Source organism: Rhinoderma darwinii, chromosome 6 (genome assembly GCF_050947455.1).
Source record: "Rhinoderma darwinii isolate aRhiDar2 chromosome 6, aRhiDar2.hap1, whole genome shotgun sequence".
Classification (NCBI taxonomy): Eukaryota; Metazoa; Chordata; class Amphibia; order Anura; family Rhinodermatidae; genus Rhinoderma; species Rhinoderma darwinii.
Genome location: NC_134692.1, coordinates 92,632,008 through 92,651,183, shown reverse-complemented (window position 1 = coordinate 92,651,183; position 19,176 = coordinate 92,632,008). Strand labels below are relative to the sequence as shown.

General features: G+C 45.8%; 1 protein-coding gene across 4 annotated transcripts in view; it reads right to left on the bottom strand.

Annotated features, from left to right (window-relative positions):
• PGAP1 (post-GPI attachment to proteins inositol deacylase 1) overlaps positions 1 to 19,176 on the bottom strand; it is a 734,955-nt gene that overhangs the window by 141,880 nt on the left and 573,899 nt on the right. For all 4 annotated transcript variants that reach the window (XM_075830035.1, XM_075830037.1, XM_075830034.1 and 1 more), the window contains one exon: positions 2,115 to 2,205. In XM_075830035.1, coding sequence (XP_075686150.1) covers positions 2,115 to 2,205 — 91 coding nt within the window. The remainder of the gene's footprint in view (positions 1 to 2,114; positions 2,206 to 19,176) is intronic.

Here is a 19,176-nt window from a genome sequence, read left to right as displayed (position 1 = left end):
TGGAATTGTTTTTAATTCATTGTATATTTCATGGGAACCTGTCTGGTAGTTTTAACCCCTTGAATTGCCACCAGGCGTTAATACATGATCTGTCAATATTTCCAAATGTATGGTTTTTTCAGATGCAGCAAAATCTTTAAAATCAACTTTTAAAACGGCACACACTACATGCTAATTACTCATTAAAGGGTCATCGGGTGGTGCCGCTATCCTGAAGAGTCACATAGTCCTGCCTCCAAACCCACCTTTCCATGTTTGATTGACATCCCCCTGGCTGATACAACTTTCTCGGATGCGCCATTGCCTTGTACTACTGGGGGGCTGTGTGGCACTATATACAAGGGGGTGTGTGTGGCACTATACACAAAGGGGAGCTGTGTGGCATTATACACATGGGGGAGCTGTGTGGCCCTACTAAGGGGGTGCTGTGTAGCCCTACCTAGTAGGGGGCTGTATGGCACTATTTAGAAGGGGAGGGCTGCGGCACGATCTACAGGTGGCTATATGTGGCGCAATCTACAGTGGTTGTGTGTGGCGATATCTACAGGGGGGCTGTATGGCACCATCTACAAGGGGGATGTGGGGGGCGCTATCCACAAGTCGGTTGTGACACTGTGTACAGGCGGGCCTGTATAGCACTGTCTACAGGGGGGCTGTATGGCACAATCTACAGGGGGCACTATCTATAAGGGGGCTGCACGTGGCACCTGGGGGGCCCAGTCAAGAGTTTGCTATGGGGCCCCGTCTTTCCTAGTTACACCCCTGACCCTAAGATTTGTATTTTAGTTTATGTTGAATAACTAACATTATGATGACAGGGTAAAAAGGCGGTGGGACTAATTGCGTTCCATTGGATACAACCTATATCGCCTTCTAAAGCGGAGTTTATTGGGAAAGTAAAATAAAGTATATGTAATGAACAACTATGTCTGGAATGGGGAAGGGGGTGGGAGTTGAATGTAATGTGTCTATGATCTGCTTTGGATTTTTAAAATTTTATAAAACTATCTGATTAAAAAAAAAAAGAAATTATATGTACCCCAAAATGGTGCCATTAAAAAATACAACTTGTCCCGCATAAAACAAGTCCTTATACAGCTATGTCGACGGAAAAATAAAAAAACGTATAGCTCTTTGAATGCGACTATGTAAAAACGAAAAAATTGCTTGGTCGTTAAGGTTTAAAATACCATCAGTATTAAAGTGTTAAATCCTCTGATACTCCAGCACCGGAGGTCTGCTGTGAGTGTCACAGGAGCGATGCCACCGCTAAGGCTGGTGTTATGGCATGTCATTGTTTCTTGGAAAGTAAACAAATACTGGCGGTGGACCATTGGAGCGTTGGCACTGGAGAGGCGAGGGATTTAAAAGGCAAGAACTATTTTTGTTTTTCATTTCAGAAAATTTGCTGCTGCTACTAGTTCTTAACTGTCAAAAAGAAAAACCCCTTTAATAGTTTAGAGCACAATTCAAACGAGACATGGTGGAATAGATTTTTCATTCCATGTGAATCCCATTCCTCACATGTGCACTTCTTCTGATATCATAACCACACTGAACTTTCCCTATCCGAATAATGTTAAAGAGAATCTACAGCAGACACATGACCATCACCCTCTAACTTAGCCCACGTTATAACAGTGTTCATCTATTTGTACCTTATCCAACCTCAATGGCTTCCAGACTTCAGGCAGTCATTGATGGAAAAGGATTTATAACCAAGTATTAAAAATGACCATTGAATTTATGATTATTAAAATTTGTCTGCTTAACTTGGGGACTAGGTAGGAAGTGATTATTTCTACACAGTTCACGCAATTTGGATGTAGATACTCTAGCTCAAAGTCTGCATTTTACGCCATTATTTAATTTAAACTCCAAAATGATATGATAGACAGCTCAAATAACAATAAACTTGTCTAACTGTATATTGGTTTTGGATGTACAATATCTTTGGGTTGTGCAATTCATGTTTTTATCATACTTAAAAGTAAAACATCAGATTTTAATGCCTGAAGTATTTCTGGATTTGTGGATATGTGTTTGAAATATGCAAACATCCAAATAGGATAAAACATACACAATTTATAAAAACAAAAAGTTGGAGAATTTACCTGAGTAAGAAATGACAGATATTGACAACTGGGTCAACCTTGTATGGTTTAGCTGCAACATCCAATGACCCATCAAATTCTAAACAGCACCCTGGAATGCAATTAAGAAGACTTTAAAAAGGATTCTAATAATAAAAATATTTATTTATATAGCGCCAACATATTTCACAGCACTTCACAATTCAGAGGGTACATGTACAGATAAGATATGGCCTTTGATAGTGGTGGATAAACAATTCAAAGAGGAGTGAGGGCCTTGCATGCAAGAGGTTACATTTTGTGTCACCCTATTTCCTCATAGATTATCATTTTTTTTTTTTTATAAAATAGGGTAGCACACATAAAGCTGCATGACCTGGTCACCTGCCAGTATCTGTGTATGACAGACATGAAGTGCATTAGGGTGCAAGGAATATTGCTGAATGAAGGTGTCAAGCTCTGATGACAAATGTAATAGGAGCAAATGAAAGGAATCCGATTAGGGAATGTTATAGGCCTGTCTAATAAGATGTGTTTTCAGGGCACGCTTAAAACGGTGGATGTTGGGAATTAATCTGATTGCCTGGACTAGCGCATTCCAGATAACTGGTGCAGTATGAAAAACGTCTTAGAGGGAGCTTCAGATTATGGAGTATGTTAGTCTTAGGTTATTGGAAAGATCTGAGTGCAACAGAACCCAAACACAGTGGGCATGCTTCATGGTAGTTATGGTAGTACCACACACTGAGATGGAGACATCCGGTTTAGGTAGGTTAGTAGATGGTGGAAACACAAAGAGCTCAGTTTAAAGAGGCTCTGTCACCACATTATAAGTGCCCTATCTTGTGCATGATGTGATCGGAGCTGTAATGTAGATTACAGCATTGTTTATTTAGAAAAACGATCATTTTTGACGGAGTTATGACATATTTTAGCTTTATGCTAATTCGTTTCTTAATGGACAACTGGGCGTGTTTTACTTTTTGGCCAAGTGGGCGTTGTACAGAGGAGCTGACCAATTAGCGTCATACACTTCTCTCCATTCATTTACACAGCACATAGTGATATAGCTATATCGCTATGTGCAGCCACGAACACTAACGTTACTGCAGTGTCCTGACAATGAATATACATTACCTCCAGCCAGGACGTGATGTGTATTCAGAATCGTAGATACTGAAAGGACCCTAGTAGTTGGCAGGTCTATAGTGAATACAAAAAGAAGCAAATGTGCCTGGGGCACACTGAAGACCAATTTCCCAACTGCTAACTGATATTATTAAAAAGTAACTTTTATTATTTCATTTAAAGATGTCCATAGGGACAAAAGAATAAACACGAACTATTAAAAATTGTAGCCAATGTTGCTTTTGCACACGATCTATTTTTTCTCTATCTGCATGTATTGCCAGACAGAGTATGAAGTGTTCAAATTGCAGGGTGTCAGAGCAGCAGCTGCAGACTGCCGGGCTATATTAGATGCCGAGTAAAGTGCGTGCTAGGAATGCTAGTAAAGCCAGGCTGTTTAAAACAATAGGTATAGCCCCCCCGACATGTTTCGCTGTCAACACAGCGTCCTCAGGGGATCAAAACGGGGCTAGTAACCGCGCGTGCATATTGTCCCTCCGTTTAAAGACTTTGATTTACATCGTACAGGATTCACCTGTATCAGAACCAATAGGGGCTCTATTCAGAAGACGAGCCTCCAAAATTCCAGATTGACATGTGAATTAGCCAATGTGGGGATCGCTTGTGTGGCCCAATTGAAATGCGCCAAGTGCGCATGGGCACTAAATTCATCGCTAGACTTAGTCAGTTTCTTAAGAGGTTTTTCTCTATTAGCGGGGCATGCGCATATCAAACCCGGCTGGTCTTAGTCACTTTTTGACATCTTTAGCGGTAGTGCGCATGTCTGAGCTTACACAGAGGTAAGCCTCCATACTACATGATTGGCATCTGTATTAGCCAATATGGGGAGAGTATGTATGGCCAATTGAGGTGCGCTGGATGCGCATGGGCACCAAAATCACGGCTGGACATAGTCAAATTATAAGGATAACCCGACTATCTTTTCGCGCATGCGTATATAACTGCTAGCTGGACTTAGCAGGTTTTGACATTTATAGGGGAATCTGTGCGCATGTCTAGGCTCTTAGAAAATAAAAGTGAACAAGTAAAGCGCGCTTGCGCAATGGGATCACAGAGACTTAGTCAATATTTTTCACCACAAATATTGACTAAGTCTCTCAGTGATTGGCAAGATTGACATGAAATAAACTAACAACGCTCAGGCAATGAGCAAAGCGGCAGGGCCCTTCTTATAGTCTGTAACATCCGCGGTCGCAGACCACAAACTCTTCTCAACTTGCTGACGCCCTTCTGTCTAGAGATGCCAGGACATGCAGCTGTCCTGTCCCGCAGTGACCACAAGGACCACTAGGGTGTGCGCGCGAGCTCAGTCCAGCGCTAAAGTTCCAGAGCCCACACGTGTGAGATTGAGCTGATTGCTCCCAGATCACCCTGGACTATAAGAAGTGCCCGGCCCCTTCCTTCAGTGCCTGAGCGTTGTTTGTGACTACCCGTGTCAGTCTCTGCAAATGGTTCCTTGAGTGTTCTCCAGTTCCCAGTGTTCCCGTTCCTGCTTCCTGTATCCCGTGCTACCGTGTTCATGTGCTGTACAGAGTTGGAGTCGTGTTGTGTCGCCTGCTACACCCGCTGTGTTTTACCGCACCTGTTGTCTGCCTGCTGCCAGAGTTCCATCCAAGCCTAAACCATCGCTACTGTCTGTATTGCCACAGGTACCTTTATCCGAACTATGGACATTGAGTTTGTACCGTTTGGCAAGCTGTTATACCACTACGGCGGTACGGCCCAGGGGATCCACATACCCACAGATCGTGACAGTACACTCAGGTCATGGACCCCGCTAGTCAATCCAAAACCATGACGTCACTAGTGAGGCGGGCAGATATGCTAGACCTCCGGTCTCGACAGGACCAACTCCTCAAGGCATTAAACATTATTTCACATCGGCTGGATATGCAAGCTGCTGTTCCTCCTACTACACCTCCTGACAGTACAGATCCTCCGGCTACACCTCCTGGCAGTGCTGATCCCCGATTTTCTCTGCCACTACCTCATCGCTATGATGGAGACACAAAGACCTGAAGGGGATTTTTGAACCAGTGCCAGATACACTTCAGTCTGTATTCAAGAGCATTTTCCATTGACGGCGCAAGTGTCGCTTTCATCCTCTCTCTTCTCACTGGCTGGGCCCTAGCATGGGTGAACCCCATGTGGGAACGACAAGTACCAGAGACCCGTGATTTCCAGGGGTTCCTACGGACATTTCGCATGGTATTTGAGGAAGCTGGACATGTCCCGTCGGCAGCCGCATCCTTGCTGAACCTTCTCCAGGGAGACACTTCCGTGGGCGAGTACGCCAATCACTTCTGCACCCCAGTGGGAGAGTTGTTATGGAACGAGGCCTTGGTGGCAAAATTTGGGCAAGGACTGTCCCCCGGGATTAAGGACGAGCTTGCCGCCTGAGATCTGCTATCTACCCTAGACGATCTCATTCTTCCGGCCGCCTGGATTGGCATAAGGATTCGAGAACGGTTCCAAGAGGCTCGTCGGGAGGGAGGACTCCCAAGTCCGGCTCCCACATTTCAGCAACCCCTGCTGTCCTAAACAGCTGTTCCACCTAAGGAGTCTTTGAAGGTGGATCATCTCAAGCTGTCTACCCAGGAGAGACTACGCAGACACACTTCGGGACTCATCTGTATTGCGGCCTCGGAGGCCACCTTGTGTGTCTGTGCCCCCAGAAGCCCAGAACCTAGGATTGGTTGGAGAGACAACCCTGGGTGAAGAGGGACTTTCTTCCAAATTGACCACCCCCGTGACCATAGTGTCCGGCGAGAGAACGCCTATCTGGACTCTGGATCCGCAGCTAACTTCATTCGGAGAGATCTGGTGGATCTTCTCCAGTTGTCCACAACCCCCCTGAAGAGGCCTTTGATCGTTGCCTCAGTGAATGGACTGCCTCTGCCTGACCCTATTGTAGCTGTGACCAATCCACTGAAGCTCCAAGTGGGAGCCCTTCATTCTGAGCTCATCTCGTTTTTTGTCCTGTCCAAGGGTGTCAACCCTGTGCTGCCGGGCCTGCCCTGGCTCCGACTACATGCCCCAGTTCTGGACTGGAATTCTGGAGAGGTTCTCCAGTGGGGTTCAGAGTGCCTCAACCAATGCCTGGGTCAGATCCATCCGGCCCAGTCTCCTCAGTCTCAGTCATTGGCAGGACTGCCTTCTCACTACTAACAGTTTGCAGATGTTTTCAGAAAGAGGGAGGCTGAGACGCTACCTCCACACCGGGCTTATGACTGCCCTATTGATCTGGTTCCTGACGCATTCCTTCCCCGTGGAAGGGTATACCCTCTCTCCTTGCCAGAGACTCAGACTATGTCCGCCTATTTCTAAGGAGAATTTGGAGAGGGGTTTCATACGGAAATCCTCCTCTCTGGCCTTGGCCAGGTGCTTCTTCGTCAAAAAGAGGGATGGATGTCTTCAACTACCGGGGTCTCAACCAGATCACGGTAAAAAAATATATATCCGTTGCCTTTGATTTCAGAACGGTTTGATCGCATACAAGGAGCAAATTTTTTTTCTAAGCTAGACATGCAAGGGGTTTACAACCTAATCCGGATTTGCCGGGGTGACGAATGGAAGACGGCATTTAACACTCGAGACGGGCACTATGGATACCTGGTAATGTCCTTCGGTCTTTGTAACGCTCCCACGTTCTTCCAAGAGTTTGTCAATGACATTTTCCGAGATCTCCTCTATGTCTGTGTTGGGGTTTATCTCGGTGACATTCTGATTTTTCCCCAGATTCAGTGACTCATCAGAGACATGTCCATCTACTTTTGCTGCAATTAAGTTAGAATTGCCTGTATGCCAAGCTGGAGAAAAGCGTGTTCGAGAGAAAGTCTCTACCCTTCCTGGGTTACATTATCTCAGATCGAGGTCTCAAGATGGATCCTAAGAAGGTAAAGGCCATCCTGGAATGGTCACGCCCTCAAGGCTTAAGGGCCATACAGCGTTTCATGGGATTCGCCAATTTCTACTGGCAGTTCATGCCAAACTTCTGCTCACTGACAGCTCCCATCTCCACCCTCACCAAAAAATGCATGAACGCCAAGGTGTGGACTCCAGAAGCGGAATCCGCATTTAATAGCTTGAACAGTGCTTTTACGTCAGCCTCAACCCTCCATCAACCTGATGTATCTCGACAGTTTTCATTGGAGGTGGACGCCTCCTCTGTTGGTGCTGGCGCACTTCTGCTCCAGAGAGGTCCCAAAGGCAAGACAGTGGTATGTGGCTATTACTCAAAGCTTTTCTCTTCCGCAGAGCGCAACTACTCGATTGAGGATCGGGACTTACTGGCCATCAAACCGGCTCTGGAGTGGAGACACCTACTAGAAGGTGCAGCTCATCCCATCTTTATATTCACTGACCACAAGAACCTCACCTATCTCCAGACGGCCCAACGACTGAACCCCCGTCAAGCCAGGTGGTCGCTGTTCTTTGCCGGGTTCCAGTTTGAGCTCCACTACCGCCTTGCCGACAAGAATGTGAGGGCCGCTGCTTTATCCAGGTCATTCATGACAGAGGACACCATGGAGTCTCCACAAAATATCATTGACCCATCCTGCATTATCTCCGTCAACCCTCTGCAAGTTAGAGACATCCCTCAGGGGAGGACTTTTGTGCGTCTGCCAGACAGAAGAATCCTCCGCTGGGGACACAGCTCTAAACTAGTAGGTCACACGTGTGTCTAAGACCCGAGACCTGATTGCCCGTCAGTTCTGGTGGCCCACGCTTCTCAGACATCATGGACTTGGTCTCCTCCTGCATGGTGTGCGCAGCAAACAAAGTTGCTCACTCCAAACTGACTGGCCTACTCCAGCCGCTGCCTGTGCCCAATACTCCCTGGCAGCATACTGCTATGGACTTCGTCACGGATCTGCCTCCCTCTGCTGGATGCAGTGCAGTCTGGGTGGTGGTGGACCGATTCTCAAAGATGGCTCATTTTGTTCCGCTACCGGCCTACCTTCTGCTTCTTGATTCGCCAACCTCTTCTTCCAACACATCTTCCGCCTGCACGGCTTACCTCTGCATATAGTGTCTGATAGGGGGGTTCAGTTCACCTCAAAGTTCTGGAGGGCTCTCTGTAAACTCCTCGATATAAAGTTGGAATTTTCCTCAGCCTACCATCCCCAGTCCAATGGCCAAGTTGAGAGGATTAATCAGATCATGGAGAACTACTTACGAAACTTCATCTCCAGGTAGCATGATGACTGGGTTCAGCTTCTTCCTTGGGCCGAGTTCTCCTATAAGAACCACACAAGTGAGTCTACCGCCTCCACACCGTTCTTAATAGTCTATGGCCAACATCCACGTATTCCACTCCCTGTGTCTGCTTCGTCCCAGGTGCCTGCAGCTGACTCTGCATTCCGGGACTTTCTACAGATCTGACAGCAAACCTGGTCCTCTATTTTTTTTTTTTTGCAAATCTCTTTATTTATGCTCAGAAGTAAACATCAAACATGTAAATAATAGACATTCCAAACCAAGTTATCCCGGCATACAATCTATTATGACAAGTAATGTAAGTAGAGAATGGGCACGCAGACCCTGCAAACATTGTCCAAATCATGCAAGGCAGGTGCATCCGAGACAAGATATCACAATGAACTATATACAAATAAGTGAACAGAAGAATCCCACGATATCTACAGTATGAAGACAATAGTTAATAAGAAAGGTTGTAGCAGTAATCCTAAACCTAGAGTGGAGCCAAAAAAGGTACAAAAAGAAAAGAAAAAGAGGGGGGCAAGCAAAATGGGGGTGTAATGTCTGTGGCTGCGGGCTGTCAGCTACGTTCCCCACCTGACACTCGCAGCCAAGAGTCGGCAAGCGCTGGCCCCAGCCTCCTCCTCAGGTGACGCCAGCGCTCGCATCCACTCACCTTAGCCGGATCTCGTGCCCGCTCTTAAAGGGGCAGCGCGTATTGTGGATGAACTTTGACCCGTCAGTACCCTGGACTATAAGAAGGGCCAGCCCCCTAGTTCGATGCTTGAGTGTTGTTGTGCTCCCTAGTTTGTCTATGTGATGGCCTCCTAGTGTGTTACCTGTTCACGTCCCTGTACCTGTTCCAGTTCCTGTTCCTAGAATTCCATACATTCTTGGTCTAGCACTGAGCTGTGTCAAAGTACTGCCGTGCTGAATCCACGTCTGACTTGCTTCATCTCGCCTGACGTCCGCCTGCTACCTTGTCCTAGCCGAGCCTGCCCCGCTGCTGTCTGAGCTGCCACAGGTACCTATAGAACTATAGACTCTCACCTGCTCCCTGTTGGTCAGCTGCCTTACCGCCAAGATGGTACGGCCCAGTGGGTCCACAGACCCTTCGTGACAGGGGGAGTTGGAGGACTTGATACTGGAAGAAAATATAGATATAGTTGGTGTTGCTGAAACATGGCTAGATTCTTCTCAAGACTGGGCTGTAAATCTACAGGTTTTCAACTTTTTCGGAAAGACAGGACAAATAGGAAAGACGTTGGTGTATGTCTGTATGTGAAAAGTGATATGAAGGCAAGTGTGAAAGAGACAGAGGCTGAAGATTGTGAGGAGGTTGAAACCTTGTGGGTGGAACTAGAAAGGGAGGTAAACACTAAACAAATAACTTTTAGTGTAATCTATAGACCCCCCCAATATAGCGGAGGAGATGGAAGGTCAGCTATATAAACAGATGGAGCGGGCTGCACAGGCTGGTATTGTAGTAATAATGGGAGATTAATTAAAATGGTTCGGCTTCAACTGCAAAGGGGAGACATTTCCTCAACCTGTTGCAGAAATTTTTTTATGGGCCAGTTTGTGAAAGACCCCACTAGAGGTGAAGCTCTGTTGGATCTGGTCATTTCTAATAATGCAGATCTTGTTGGGAATGTCAATGTTCATGAAAACCTTGGTAACAGTGATCACAATATAGTTAAATTTCACCTATACGGTAAAAAACAAGCACAGGCTGGGAGGGCAAAAACACTTAATTTTAAGAAGGCCAAATTCCCTAGGATGAGGGCTGCAATTCAGGATATAGACTGGGAAGAACTAATGTCAAATAATGGTACAAATGATAAATGGGAGATTTTCAAATCTACTTTGGGTAATTATAGTGCAAAATGTATTCCTATAGGTAACAAATATACACAACTAAAAGTTAAACCCCACATGGTTTACACCTTCTGTAAAAAGGGCAATACATGACAGAAAAAAGGGCATTTGAAAAATACAAATCTGAGGGTACATCTGTAGCCTCTTTAAATTATAAAGAGCTTAATAAAATCTGTAAAAATGTAATAGGACTTCCGGTTCTGGCGATGCAGGACGCGTGTGACTGAGCTCCCGCTCCCGACTAGCCTGCAAAAGTCACTTCGGTGGCGAAAAACGTCTGACAGACACCGGCCCTGCACACAGGAACGTACCCGGGGGTGCCTGCATGGAACGGTACCTCCTCCGGAGCGCATATAAGCCAGCCATTGAGGACCTAGCCGTGGATGTAGACAGGGGAGGTAAGATGGCGGCGCTTCCCGCCACTGCTCCCCCGCTGTATTCACAGGATGAGGAGCTGCTCCGGCCCCAGTCCCCGATTTCAAGCCCAGCAGAGCCCATAGCCTCTTCTTACCCCGCACCAGTGGATTATATAGCACTGGCCCATGAAGTGGCTAAGCGGACTGCGCCTGACCTGCAAAAAACGCTGGAAAAAACGATGCAAGAGTCTCTTAAGCTGGCACAAGTAACTTCCAGGACTAATGAATTAGAGCAACGTGTAACACTGCTGGAGGATGAAAATGAGCGCCTGCAGTCCAAGCTTAAAGCGGTGTTGTCTAGTACTACGCAGTTGGGGGATAAGGTGGAGGACCTAGAAAACCGCTCCAGGAGGAGTAACCTGCGAATAGTGGGTCTGAAAGAAGCAGTGGTCACTTCTGAGTTGCAGCGTATATGCGAGAGATCATTGCTAGCAGCATTGGGTCTTCCACGTCCATGCCGGGTGGAAAGGGCGCATAGGGTTGGACCGGACCCAAGAAATCTTACACCAGCACACAACAGCAGCAGTTTGCTTCGCCCCAGACAAGTCATCTTTAAACTGTTGGATTACAATGACAAGGTGGCATTGATGAAGGCATATCGGAGCAGATCCCGACCCTTGGAGATACTGGGCATGAAAGTGCTACTTTTCGAGGACTATTCTACGGAGGTCGCGAAACGCAGGCAATCCTTCAGCAAGATTTGTACCGAGCTGTTCCAAGCGAAAGTGCGCTTTAGCCTACAATATCCTGCCATTTTACGGGTGTTTCAGGCGAATGGTCAGACCAAGACATTCGCCACAGCGATGGATGCGGAGGAAGCGCTGGCAGAGCTATGTGGAAGCCGCCCCCGCACGAGGAACGACGTAATCCAGACCACAGTCCACGCCGCAAGCCAAGAGAAGTCGGAAGGAGTCGCTTGGATATGGAGCGGACTTGGGCAGAAGCTTTACTACCCACACCCAGAAGAGAACGCGGAGGAAGATCCAGGAACAGAGGAGAATCTCCGAAGCCGCAAAGACGACTGCGAGATCGCACCAGGTCCGCGTCCCCAGATTGAAGATTGAAGTTTTTTTTTAGGACCCTTATACCTTGTGAGAGGGTCCCTTGGACGCTGTAGATCAATCGCAGGTTCCGATCTTACGCAGATAAGTTTACAGTTAATGCAGATAATGATAATGCTTGATGATTGCACTTGTCGATCTTTTATTACTACAGTATTTTAGTCTGCCGTCAACTGTTCTCAGGCCAAAATGTATGCATTCTGATATACTGCTATAGTGATATAAGGATATAATGCCGTATTTAAACTGCAGGGGGTTTGGGTCTGAGCTCGGGCCTGTTCTAGGTTCTGCATTCTAAGCTCGCTCTTGGGTGGGACTCTCCGATCGAGAATTTTACAAGGCCTGTCTCTCCTATGGGATTGAATAAGGCTGTTGCAGGTCAAATAGGCGGGGGAGTCTTTGCAGGGGTTTCTGGGTCGTTGTTCGGGGAACCCTTGAAGTGAAACAGTGATCAGGTCTACATGATACAAGGTAAATTGAGCGGTAGCTGGGGGGGTTGACCCATTGATATAAGACCGGGTACCGGCTGCAAGGGATTGATGGTCGGTGATGGGCTGGTGTAGCTCGGTCACGATAGGTGGTTTGAAATTGCTGCTATGCAGGTTGGGAGGGAGGGGGAGGGAGGGAGGGACGTGTTGGTGCACAACAGAAAAAAGGGAAGTCTCTTACGCCAATGTGCACTAGGAGGTTGACTGCCCTTGTCAGAGGCGTTTTTTCTATGTTTTTTGAACAAGGTCTGAAGGCTTTGAGTTGGAGTTTAGCTTTGTTCGCTAGGCCGGGTTTTGGCCGTGTTTTCAATGTTTATACATGGCGTTTAGGGAAAGATGGATCCGACTCCCCGAACCGATCATGATTTTTTGACACCTTAGCTCATCTTAGGCATAGCCCAATAACATGAAAATAATTTCATGGAACGTTAAGGGGCTTAGATCCCCACAGAAAAGGACCAAACTCTTGCGACATATGGAGAGATTACATCCAGATGTAGCCCTGTTACAGGAAACCCACCTTACCGAGTCAGAATTTAAATATCTACAAAAGTTCTGGGTGGGCCACGTTTTTGGCTCGGCCGCAAGGGACGGTAAGGCGGGAGTTATAATATTGGTGCACAAAAATTTTGCTTTTACGGTGGTGTCCCAGGAACGTGCTGATGAGGGTCGTTGGATCCATCTAGTGGTGGAACATGCAGGGGAAACTATTAATATCCATAATGTTTATGGGCCAAATGCGGCCAACACAGGGTTTTTTGGTAGATTGGAAGCCCAACTCCAGCAGGATCGCACTAAATTATTGGTACTAGGGGGAGACCTTAATACTCTAAGGTACTCTAGGGAAGATAGAAGTGTAGGGTCCATTTCGCAGAGACAGAGGGATAGGATCTTGCCAGACTTTTTGAGACACACGGCCCTTACAGATGCTTGGAGGAGTTTACACCCCGATGCGAGGGAGTGCACACACTTTTCGCATGTACATCAATCGTGGTCGCGTATTGATTACTTACTGGTGAACGACGCTTTCTCCCGCCGGCTGCGTGACGCGGCGATAGAAGATCTGGTCATCTCTGACCACTCCCCAATCACAATTACTTTGGCAGACACAGTAGCTAAGGGACTGGATTTTATAAGGCGGTTCCATTCCTTTCTGGCGACGGATGAGGACTTTTTACAGAAGCTAAAGGGCTGGGGATAATGCGTCACACCGTACGGACCCGTCGTTGTACTGGCGTACAGCTAAAGCGGTAATTCGCGGGAAAATTATACAATTTATGGCCAATCTTAAACGTAAGACCACCGAAGGGTATAAGACGGCGAGCGAACGATTAAGGCGCGCATACACGGCGTTTTTACAATCTCCGTCAGCGTCTTTGGGGGAGGCCTGGAGGGAAACCAAGCGACAGTTTGATCAGTGGCTAGACAAAAGAGAAAGCATTTATCGGTCTCAATTTGATGCTAACCTTATGCGTTTCGGCAATAAAGAGGGCAAATTATTAGCACGCTTGGCGAAGGGGAGGTATACACCGTCGCACATTTTAACCCTTAAAGACACCAACGGAATTCCTACAGCAGATCCAAAAACAATATACACTATTTTGCGTACATATTATCAAGCCCTTTATTCACCTCGACACCCAAAAAGAAAGGGAATTTTTGGATAAGGTAAAGCTGCCTGGACTCACGCAGAAGCAGAACGATCTGCTGAGCGCAGAGATCATGGTGGAAGAGATAGCGAGTACCATTAGGACTTTATCTAACGGAAAGGCCCCTGGGCCAGATGGGTTCATGGGAGAATTTTTTAAGTCCCTAAGAGAAGAAATGAGCCCCATTTTGATGGAATATTATAATATCTTACTAAAGACCGGTACGTTTCCAGCGGAGGCTAAAATAGCGCATATAAAGGTGCTGCCCAAGAAGGGGAAGGACCCTCTTGACCCGGGGTCATATCGCCCAATATCATTGATAGACCAAGACCAGAAATTACTCACAAAAATCTTAGCTAATCGTCTGGCCATGTATTTACCGACATTGGTGGGTAAATCTCAAGTGGGGTTTGTAAAGGGCAGGGCAAAAGTAACTAATCTGCGTAAGGTGTTGACGGTGCTAGAAACAGTCAGGCACGATCCCCAGACAGGTACCAGGCCGGCACTCTTAGCGCTAGACGCAGAGAAAGCTTTTGATAACATACAGTGGGAATGGCTGGGGATGGTGCTGGATAAGATGAATGTCCTGGGAGCCTTGCGGATCTTTTTGAAAGGGGTCTATACTAATCCCCAAGCGCGCGTCTACTCTTCAGGATTTCTGTCGGCTCCCTTCCAATTGTATAAAGGGACCCGGCAGGGATGTCCCTTGTCGCCACTTCTATTTAATGATTTCTGGAAGAGTCGGCAGTGTTCAGAGGTATTCAGGTGGGGTCTTTGGCAGTTAAGTTAGCCTTGTTTGCTGATGATGTTATTCTGTTTATGTCAAATCCTCAAGAACACTTACTGCCGGTCTTTCACTTTTTGCAGGACTTTGGGCAATGCTCGGGATACAAAGTCAATATAGCTAAAAGCGAACTGCTGGAGTTGGGCAAACCGTTACCTGGGACCTTTTGGCAGTCCTTGGGATGCGGGATATCTCCGGTGAAACAGTGCATTACTTATCTAGGCATTAAGATAGGGAAGGCACCTGAAACCCTGTATGGCCTGAATTATCCACCGTTTAAAAAAATGCAGGCGGAACTCACCAGATGGTGTCAGCTGCCGATATCCCTTCTGGGGAGGTGCCACTTAATTAAGATGGTTAGTTTCCCCAGACTGCTATATCCCTTTCAAACACTCCCGCTCTAGCTAAAACATGGGGACGTCTCCAAACTGAATTCCGCATTTACAAAATTTATATGGGCAGGAAAGAGGCCTCGCATTGCACTCACCAAGCTCATGAGGGACAAGCATGAGGCGGGGCTGAAGCTTCCTAATATTAGGGGATATAATGTGGTATGTCTCTTTCGTCATGTAGTGGATTGGCTTCATGAAACGAGACATTATTCCAATTTAGAGCTGGAAGGTGAGTACGCCTCACCCTGGCACTCAAAAGCCCTGTTACACTGTAGAGTTGCCTCTCTTCCGTGCCGTCTCAAAACCTCCATTGTTCTGAGAGATACAGTCCTAGCCTGGAAAGCGGTTCGTAAAATTTTCGGCTTGCCTCACCTGCTCTCCAAGCACATGCCGTTGTGTGGACACCCGGAATTCTTACCGGGAGTAGACAGTGGGGACAGATTTGCCTCTGGGGGGATACAGGTATTAGTAACGCAGGGGACCTTATGCATAAAGAGGAAAGGAGATGGTTAACCGGGTCGGAAATCAGAGCTAAACTCAGTCCCTTAGAGGGCAATGCTAATTTTCTACAAGTTCTCCAGGTGCGGTCATTCTGTACCTCTGGGTTCAGAGATCTAAGTAAGGAAGCCACCACTCATACTCTAGATGAGGTCATTGGCCCAACGGCTCTTCTGGCGACTATCTCGAGGTTGTATAGAGCACTCGGGGATTATTTTGTACGCCCGCAACCACGGGCAGTGTTCGAAGTCTGGGAAAGGTGGACTCAAGATCCGGCTATAGGAGAGACCATATTGGGGGGCTGGGAGACGGTACGGAAGGTGATCGTTAACGAGAGCTGGAGTGAAACCTATTTCAAACTAATGCATTCGGCTATATATGGCTTCAATATTTTACCTGCGCAGTCCTTCCCCGACCGCATTACGAGCTGTCCCAAATGCAATACCCCCCTGACGAATTTGTGGCACGGAGTATGGGGCTCTGCTCATACTGAACGATACTGGGCAATGGTGCGCAGCTATATTTTTGATCATTGGAAGGCGAACCTTCCAATGACGCCTCAAGCGCTGCTATTCCATCAGGCGCGACCGCCAGAGGAAGAGGATACTCGAGGGACGAGATCTCCTCTCCCCCTGGTGCACACAATTTTGCTGTTGGCCTTGAGATTCCTTCTAGGTAAATGGCTGGAAGCTGATACACCGGGTATTGACATGATCGTGTCTCTCTTGAAACAATTATTAGCTCTTGAGCGGGTGGAGGTAGAAAGAAGGAAAGAAACGGTTAAGAAAAAGTTATTTGCTAAATGGCAACTATTTATAGAAACGCAATGCACAGCGACTGAGGTGGTGGAAATTGTTACGCCTTTTAGACACACAGCGTGGTATCATACGCAGCTTCTGGCGGGCACTTTAGGAGGCTTACAACTTCAGTCTAGTAGTAGATAGGGGATAGATGGGGCGGTGCTACTCTTTAATGACCTAAGTCGTGATCGGGAATAGGGGAAGTCATGTTTTAGTAGCTTAGCAGATTCAAGAAGATATGCCATGATTGTATGTTGTTATTTTGTTTTTGTTATACTCGCAGTTGCGGGCTGTTCATTGATGACGCAATTTTTCTGTGAAATGTTTGTACAAAAATGTGAAAAATTGTAATAAAAATGATGTTTTAAAGAAAAAAATTTTTTTAAATAAAATTAGCTAAAATACAAAATGAAAGGCAGGTGGCAAAGGATAGTAAAACAAATCCCCAAAAAACCTTCAAGTATATAAATGCAAAAAAGCCAAGGTCTGAACATGTGGGACCCTTAGATAGTGGTAATGGGGAGTTGCTCACAGGGGATCAAGATAAGGCAGAGTTACTAAATAGGTTATTTAGCTCTGTATATACAACAGAAGAAAGAGCAGCTGATGTAGGCAGTGCCAGTGCTGTTAATATTTCAGTTGATATTCTGAATTGGATGAATGTAGATATGGTCCAAGCTAAATTAAATAAAATAAATGTACACAAGGCCCCAGAACCAGATGGGTAATTATAGACCAGTAAGCTTAACATCCATCGTGGAGAAAATGTTTGAGGGGCTATTGAGGGACTATATACAGGATTATGTGACAAAAAATAGTATTGTAAGTGACAGCCAGCACTAAGGAAAGAAGTTGTTAAACTAACCTGATTTATTTGAATGAAGAGGTGAGCAGAAGCCTAGACAGAGGGGCCGGTGTGGATATAGTGTTTTTGTACTTTGCAAAAGCATTTGACACTGTCCCACATAGACGTCTAATGGGTAAATTAAGGACTATAGGTTTAGATAGTATAGTTTGTAATTTGATTGAGAATTGGCTCAAGGACCGTATCCAGAGACTTGTGGTCAATGATTCCTACTCTGAATGGTCCCCGGTTATAAGTGGTGTACCCCAGGGTTCAGTGCTGGGAGCACTATTATTCAACTTATTTATTAATGACATAGAGGATGGGATTAATAGCACTATTTCTATTTTTGCAGATGACACCAAGCTATGTAATATAGTTCAGTCTATGGAAGATGTTCGTGAATTGCAAGCGGATTTAAACAAACGAAGTGTTTGGGCATCCAGTTGGCAAATGAAGTTTAATGTAGCTAAATGTAAAGTTATGCATCTGGGTACCAACAACCTGCATGCATATGTCCTAGGGGGAGCTACACTATGGGATTCACTTGTTGAGAAGGATCTGGGTGTACTTGTCAATCATAAACTAAATAGCAGCATGCAATGTCAATCAGCTGCTTCAAAGGCCAGCAAGATATTGTTGTGTATTAAAAGAAGCATGGACTCGCGGGATAGGGATATAATATTACCACTTTACAAAGCATTAGTGAGGCCTCATCTAAAATATGCAGTTTAGTTCTGGGCTCTAGTTCATAGAAAGGATGCCCTGGAGTTGGGAAAAATAAAAAGAAGAGCAACGAAGCTATTAAGGGGCATGGAGAATCTAAGTTATGAGGAAAGATTAAAATAATGAAACCTATTTAGCCTTGAAAAAAAGACGACTAAGGGGGGACACGATTAACTTATATAAATATATTAATAGCACATATAAAAAATATGATGAAATCCTGTTCCATGTAAATCCCCCTCAAAAAACAGGGGACACTCCCTCCGTCTGGGGAAAAAAAAGGTTCAACTTGCAGAGGCGACAAGCCTTCTTTACTATGAGAACTATAAATCTATGGAATATTCTACCGCAGGAGCTGGTCACAGCAGGGATTGTAGATGGCTTAAAAAAAAGGCTTAGATAATATCCTAGAACCAAAAAATATTAGCTCCTATGTGTAGAAATTTTTACCTTCGCTTTTCCCATCCCTTGGTTGAACTTGATGGACATGTGTCTTTTTTCAACCGTACTAACTACAGTGAAGGTAATAAGTATTTGATCCCTTGCTGATTTTGTAAGTTTGCCCACTGTCAAAGACATGAACAGTCTAGAATTTTTAGGCTAGGTTAATTTTACCAGTGAGAGATAGATTATATAAAAAAAAATAAAGAAAATCACATTGTCAAAATTATATATATTTATTTGCATTGTGCACAGAGAAATAAGTATTTGATCCCCTACCAACCATTAAGAGTTCAGCCTCCTCCAGACCAGTTACACGCTCCAAATCAACTTGGTGTCTGCATTAAAATCTCACCTCGTGGGGTATCCTTGATCCTGAGGAAGATGAGAGCTCAGCCGAAAACTACACGGGGGGAACTTGTTAATGATCTCAAGGCAGCTGGGACCACAGTCACCAAGAAAGCTATTGGTAACACATTACGCCGTAATGGATTAAAATCCTGCAGTGCCCGCAAGGTCCCCCTGCTCAAGAAGGCACATGTACAGGCCCATCTGAAGTTTGCAAAAGAAAATCTGGATGATTTTGAGAGTGATTGGGAGAAGGTGCTGTGGTCAGATGAGACTAAAATTTAGCTCTTTGGCATTAACTCAACTCGCCGTGTTTGGAGGAAGAGAAATGCTGCCTATGACCCAAAGAACACCGTCCCCACTGTCAAGCATGGAGGTGGAAACATTATGTTTTGGGGGTGTTTCTC